General features: G+C 29.0%; 1 protein-coding gene across 1 annotated transcript; it reads right to left on the minus strand.

Moving 5' to 3' along the window:
• Positions 1–5,934: 5,934 nt before the first annotated feature.
• Positions 5,935–7,710, minus strand: LOC109815205 (putative galacturonosyltransferase-like 1). The gene has a single exon (XM_020379852.3). The coding sequence runs from the start codon at positions 7,394–7,396 to the stop codon at positions 6,362–6,364; it is 1,035 nt and encodes a 344-aa protein (XP_020235441.1). The 5' UTR covers positions 7,397–7,710; the 3' UTR covers positions 5,935–6,361.
• Positions 7,711–7,955: the final 245 nt, after the last annotated feature.

Here is a 7,955-nt window from a genome sequence, read left to right on the forward strand (position 1 = left end):
ATTTCACTTGACCATTAAAATAAGGATTTCAAGAAAACCTAAACTTAATCTTTTTGAATATAAGAATAGGTTGTTTGAAAAGAAAGCAAAGAGTATTCAAAAGATTAAACAAAAATATTTTAACTGAAAAATAAAAATTTTCTATATCTTAAGATTTCATAAACTAATTCAGTAATATCTATATGGTAAAATGTGAATATAATATATATATATATATATATATATATATATAATTTATTATAAAATCAATTATTATATAATAATAAATATTTATCTGTAAAATATGAATTAGAAATATATATAGCCAACTGTGTATAATATATAGCAATGATTAGACTTAAATCTAGACATCATGATCTAAAACTGAAACTTTGATTATTTTGTTATATAATTATTTTCTATATAGTATATGTAATTTTAATATAAATTAAAATATTTAACTTTTTTATAGGTGAAGAATAAAAAACATTTTTCTTTAAAAATAATGTTAAATTCACTTTCAATATTTTACTTATATTTTTATCTCATGGTAATTTTTATTATTATTTTAAAATAAAGATAAAAACAATCCCAACATTATAGAAATAAGACAAAAAATATTTCTGAAAAAAAGTCTTTAAATATTTTAAAATAATTAAATTTATTTTTAATATATTTATATCTTTATTTAAAAATAATATTAAAATATTATTTATTATTATTATTAAAGAGGTCGAGACACTTCGTGTCTTGAATAATTATACACAAACAACATATTATAAGAATGTTGCATATAGTTATTCAGAGAAGATATAATATATATATATATATATATATATATATATATATATATATATTATATTTGAGGGTATAATAATCCACTAAAAAGTGGAGAGTAAAAGCGATTACATGTCTCCATATCCTCTTTATAATATTTATAGATTATTATGTATCTGTTTATTAAATTTGTTAATTTTTTTAATTTATCTAAATTATAAAGACGTTCTCGAACTTAGAAGCTTGTTCATATTGTTTCAATCATCTATTACTATGTTCACTTCGACGAAGAGAATTTGTTAATATTCGTAAAGATCAAGACATAAAATAATGAATGTGGCAACTTAATTAGTTTCTGAGTACGATTTCTATATGATCAAGAACGTAATGAATGTGAGATTGTGAGGTAATAAATCGACTATAGGTTAAATCTATTGTGTGCAGTAGTAGTAGTACGGCCGGTGAAGTTAACAAAACTCTCATTTTTAGGTCCCTTAAAAAAAATATTTAATAATAATATTTATATAATTATTTTTAAAGTTTTATAACTTAAAAATTATTTTTTTTTTCATTCTTAAAAATTTACTTTAAAAAGTCTATTTCTAAAATATATACAATATAATTATTTTTTAAATATTCATAATATTTTAATTTTTTATTAAAAGATATCATTATTAATTTAAAAAAATCTTATTTAAAATTTATTTAAAGTCTAATAATATGACTATTTTTTTTTTTTACATATACAAGAAATATCTCAATCAAATTGTGACATTGTTGTTAACTTGATCATTTTATGAAATTTCCAACTTTAATACTCTTTGAAGCAAAATAACCATGATTAAGACAAAACAATCGACCTTAAGTTCAAAGAACACTGTAATAGGCTCTTAATCTTTGATGAGAAATTGATGCTCTTCATGTGTCTTTTACAAGCGAGAGAAACGTGCACCTTATTTTATTATAAAATCAACTTCTTATTATACAAATTCTTAATAGACAAGGTAATCACCAAAAGAAAGAAGAAAAAAAACTCAGACTCGATCGGAAAATACTACTATTATACAACATTCAACTTCTACCATCTGTAGTTAGGTTTCCTTTTAAATTCAAAGAGAGTTAAAAAGAATAAAACATTAAAAAAAAAAAAAAATCTTTCAAGTTTGTAAGGATTGAAAGGCTCTTGGAGGAGCAGGTTGGAAATATGACAACAGTCCAAATAATTTCTTGGAGTGGTAATGGAACAACCAATTGGATCGAGTTTTTGTTCCATTTTATATCATGATAAAGTCAATCACAAGATTATTAGTTATTAAAAACTATTATTTATAAGAGAAGAGGTCAATTTAGCCACGACAGAAACAATTGTTTTCTCTTTGACAGAAGATCTTCCATGACTATCACTTTAATCCTATATTAATTCATCTTACAAGGATCACTGTTATAAAATGTTGTCATTATCTTGGATCAACATTTCGTACGCAATAAGTAAAGTCCTTGTAGTGTACAAAGGAAAATTCATGGAAGTTTGGAATTACAAGGACATTATCATTACTTAATTATAAAAACGACTTTATGAGGGTTAGACAATAGGCATTAAGAGTGACAATTTCTGTCGCTTAAAACCACATTGATTGGGTGATTAATTAAACCAATTGATTAATTTGTTGGATTACTACCTCCTATCTTATATAAAAGAATTAATTACGTAATTCATTAAGATTAAGAAAATAATTAATTAAATTAATAATAATAAATTTATCATATATTAATATTTAATCTCTTTTTTAATTAATACTCATATATTTTTTAACTACATTTCTCTTTTAATTTATGCTTATTCTTCTCCTAATCAATTAAAATACATACTCTTCAAAAAATATTATAATTAATGCTCAAAGATATTATAATTAATGCATTTTATCAAATTAAGAGAGTATACTTTAATTAGAGATATTATAGTTTAAAAATAATTATTATATGAGACAATATCAATTATGTCTTATATAAAAAAATAAATAATAATTGTTCTAAGTTGATCATATTATCTTTATCATGAGAAACATGTCTTTATTTTGATGGAGTGTTAATAAAATTAGATTAGATCATTCAAGTTAATCTATTTAATTAGAAATAGGATCTATATGTAATTTAATTATTTTTTTAAATCTAAAATATATTGAATGTGTGACATATTCAACTTGATTTTCAATTATGCAATATACAATTTAGATCTTCTCCATTTCTTGTAGTTTCAAGAGTATAATATATTTTATGTCTTATAATAATTGTTGTTTTAAATTATTTTATACTGATAAAATAATTAATAAATACAAAATAATAATTTTATAAAATTAATTTTATAATTAATCTTCTTTAATATAAATGATGCAACACAAAATCATTTTCTAAAAATTTATGAGAAGTATAAATGAAAAAAAAAGTAATTAATATACTATATTAAAAAGTTAACATGACATTTTTTTTAATTTATTTTTTCTTCAAACACAATATTTATTATAAAATAAAAAAGCACATTAAATATCATTCATGAAAATATTAATGTCTTACATACACTCAAAACTTTAGTAATGGACATTATTATCCAAAATAAAAAATTTATTTATTTTTTCTTCAAAAACAATTTTATTATAAAATAAAAAAGTACATTAAATATCATTCATGAAAATATTAATGTCTTACATAACACTCAAAACTTTAGTAATGGACACTTTAAAGATCTAGAATCCAAAATCCAAAATAAATAATGACTGTTAAAGGTCAATATATATTATCCAATACACAATCAACTTGCACATAACTAAGTTTAACTCAACTAATTAAAAAATGTAAGTTGTTATAACTCCTTATACTTCAAAATATTTGCCGGTGATCACTACTTTATCAACCACTTGTGATTGTCTTTGAAACCACAACCCAACTTCCATACATATATATCAACCTACATCATTCATATCGAATGATAAAATTTCAAATAATACTACGTACTTCACCTTAAGATAGTCAAATTAGTAGAGTTTATATATATATATATACTTTTAAATATCCCATGATTTATAAATTATTGATCAACATCTTAAAACTGAGTGAAATTTTGATATCACTGATCCAATTATCCACAAAATCACTTTTTCTTCCACTTACTACATAATAAATAAATAACTTCCCAATGCATGCATGGATATGCATCCCACCATATGATGCAAAGTGCAACATCTACACCTGGAAAATATTTATAGAATAACTACAAATCAACTTCTACAAAAGAATAAGAAAATATAAAATTAGTGGAAACAAAACTGTCATAACATTTTCAATATCTTATATCTTTTATAGACACAGCCTAGCGTTAATGCAAAGAATGTAATAGGGGACAAAGATTCGTGCAAGGATGGTAGGCAGTATAGATTGACATAACGATTGAAAGGGCCCCTATGAAAAACACTATATAACTAATTGTACAGTAGAGTAGTACCCATGTACTTAATAATTAAACAGTTTTTTTATTTTTAGTTTAATTACTTTTTTATTTTATAATTTTATCAACTTTACATTTTTATCCTGTAACTAAAAATATTTTATTTTATTTACATTTTTTTTATTTAAAACATGAATATCTTTTATTAGAGATGTTTGAATCATGTGAGATAATAAGTATTTAATATTCTTGCATGTTGAAGATTCAAAATTATTAGTTGAGTTAAAAAAAATTACCGGTTAATTCACATGCTATTATTTAATTTTAAGTTATTACTATTGCATGCTTGAATAAAGGCACCAAAACTGTTTTAACATTGATAATTATCATTTTTTTTATGATATTTGATTGTGTTAGATTTTAATTTCCCTTTACTAAGAACAAGGACAGGTGAGTGTAGAGAAGCACCGAAGAAATGGGACTCAACAACTGTGTCGTACAAATCATGTTACCCACTCTTAGTACTTTCCACTTGACGCGTCTCTCTTCCAATTTTGGATTTCATATTTCATGAGTCGTTTTTCTTCCTCTACCGACAACCTTTCTGTCCTTTGTTCTTTTTCCAATTAAATATCGACACCACTTTATTTTATTTGATAAAGAATATCTAATAATTGTTTTACGGAATAAAATTGAAAAGTGACTCCAATGGATATCCTACAGGTTGTCAAGTGAATCACTATGATATTGCAAGATATTTTTATTTAGTTATTGACAATGACCTTTCCTTTTAACAAAAATGTCATAAAAAATGTTGAAGCCTAGACAAAAATTATGTGAAATCTGAACTTGACTTTAAGGAAAAACTCTTATTTTTCATTGTTATACAAATTTAGGTTATCTTATTTTGAAATAAAAACTTTTAATCGATAAGTAATTCATTCCAATGAAATTGAATTTGTTTTCGTTAAACAAAGATTAGATGAGGCAAATTTAGGTTATCTTATTTACTTTACTTTTCATCATTTTTTCAGGGGCGGGAGGGAGAGTACATTACATTCCTATGTCCACATGTGAATTATATTTTAGTATTGAAATTATCAAATTTCGAAATTGAATTCAATGATGGTTTCTTGGCCTCCAATGATCAGTTTCTCCTTTCTTTTCACTGTCAATTATTATTGCACATGCCATTGTTTCTCTGGTTAAAAGTTAATCAGCTGGCATAACACCTTTCCAACCTCATCTTATTCGTGTCAAGACAAACGCTTCAAAACAATATAATTCAAGGGAAATAGAAAGAAAGAAAGCGATCACATTTTGATTTTTTTTCGAACAGCCAAAAAAATCAAATTAGCAAATAAACAAAAATTAAGATAGTAAGAGGACTAACTCACACAATAATTTTAATTTCTTATAAAAAAATTATAAATTTAATCCACACAATAGAACCTCTTTTGTTATTATTCATACTCAATAAAAAAATTAAATTTAACTCTGTACATTATACTTTTTTGTTTCATCCAAATAATCACGGTAATTTCTTTTTTGGCATTATTAATTTTAAGATTTGGCTCTGAATCTCCCGCACATTTTTCTGTCCACCTAGGAAATGTGGAAATCATAACACGGACCACGGACCAATCCCTTCGTCCTGCTTGCAATTCAGTTCTCTGGAATAAAATAAAATAAAACCTTGGTTCACAGTATTAATTAGTAAAGCAGAAAACAAAGAAAACTGGAAGGCAAAGAGGAGGTTCTGAACACTGAAAATGAAATCATCTTTACAAAATATAATGCTCATTATGTTCACATCATCATCAGGAGCTAAACAAAAACTTCTAAACATACGCATCCAAAACTTACTCAGCTCTTTCGCTATATACAAACTTATACTTTGTTACAACATTAATCGTGCACAAAAAAAAAAAAAAAAAAAAAAAAAATTTCCCTCCTTCTGGTTATTTAAAAAAGTACATTCTAATTACACTTGAATTTCCTTGTTGGTTGCTTCACATCTGTACGTTCGGACCACTCGTCTGTTGAATTCAATCATCCGAAGCAGCAGAGAAATGAAGGTTTGTATATAGCTATGATACAGTTTTTGATATTTAGAAGTGGAGTTTTATTTGACCAAAAATAAAGGTGTTTATGTTTGTTTTTTGGTCAGGAATCTAAAGAGAAAGGTGTTTGCAAGAGATCATAAGGTGCCCAAAGTGCATCCAAAGGACAAGGCCTATTAGCGTCCAACCTGACCCAAGGTTTCCCCTTGCCACTCCAATGCAACAAACTAACAGGACCAGGGTGGAGATCCCGACACAGACCACGAAAGTTGTCCCCTCCGAGACCGTGCTGGTTCCACCTATGATCCACGGGAACAATGTTCCCAGCAAACACAAGCAAAAACGGGGGCAACGACCCCAGTTCGTAGATTCTCATCCTCTTCTGCACCTCCATCCACTCCTCAATCTTCGTGGTGTAGTCCCCCAGGCGCCACCGCTCCAGGTGGATGACCATGACCCCCGTGTTGAAGTAGCAGGCGTTCCGGTCGGCGAAGGTGAGAGAGAGAGAAGGGTTGGACCAGAAGGTGGGGGTGAAGTAGGAGGTGAAATTGGCGTTGCAGTACTCGGGTGCCGCCAAGACTGCGTTTTTGTGTAAGGGGGTTTTCGCGAGCTTGGCGATGTCGTCGACGAGTACGAGGTCGGAGTCGAGGTATACGACGCGCTTCACGCAGAGGGGGAGGAGGTTGGGGAGGTAGCTGCGGGCGTAGTTGAGGGGGCAATCGAGTGCGGCGCGGATGGAGGTGGAGATGAGCCCCGCAACGACGTCGTGGCGGAAGGGGTAGAGATGGAAGTTTAGGTAGGGGAAGGTGGTGGAGATTGTGGAGTGGAGGAGGGTGGTGCTGTTGGAGGAGGCTACGAAGTGGAAGAAGATGTTTTGGGGGCATGACGAGTGTTGGAGGACGGACAGGATGGCCGCCATGGATCCTCGGAGGTAGGTTCTGTCGAGGGTCATTGCCACCTGTACGCCTTCCTCCGAGCAGAGGATGTCGTTTTTTTCTATTGAGGGGCAGTGTCGGGAGTTGTAGAATTCCGGGGCTTCTTTGAATTTCAGTTTGTTAGTGTTTGTGTTTGAGTTTGAGAGACATGGGGTGAAGAAGAGGGAGAGAGTGATGGGAAGTAGTAATAGTAAGTGGTTCATTGTGTGGTTGGTTGAGAATTCAGAATTCAGAATTCAGAATTGAGAATTGAGAATTGAGAATGAGAAGAGAGGGATCTATGGGTGGCTTATAATTGGATAGTGTGAGGTTTAGGACACGCTTTTGAGGTTAAAATAATGCTAAAATAAGAGAGCTAGCCTGGCTAGAGAGGGGGAATTAAGTGAGGAATATATGTGGATTGATGAAGGGGAAGTTGGTGGAATGGAATGAATGGATGGAATATGAGATTCACGTTAATTGGTTTTGTTTTTTTTAGTTTCTTTATGGGGTATGGGATGGGGACCCTTGTCAACTCTCTTCGTGTCTTCTTAACTTATGCTTTGTAATTTTATGGGCTGTGTAGTTAGTATTAATTTTGGATTGAATCTTGGATGGGAAGACCCTCATTCACTACTTCCAAATACATGGTACGTATCTGTTGTAGTGTGCAGACATGAATGGGGAAATGTATCTAATGTGACAGTCAAACAGTAAGTGTGTTAGTCTTAACAAGAAAATTAAGTACTAATAGTATGGTTGGATTCACACTAATTTATATTT

This window comes from Cajanus cajan, chromosome 9, assembly GCF_000230855.2.
Source record: "Cajanus cajan strain Asha chromosome 9, NIPB_CcT2T_4, whole genome shotgun sequence".
Classification (NCBI taxonomy): domain Eukaryota; kingdom Viridiplantae; phylum Streptophyta; class Magnoliopsida; order Fabales; family Fabaceae; genus Cajanus; species Cajanus cajan.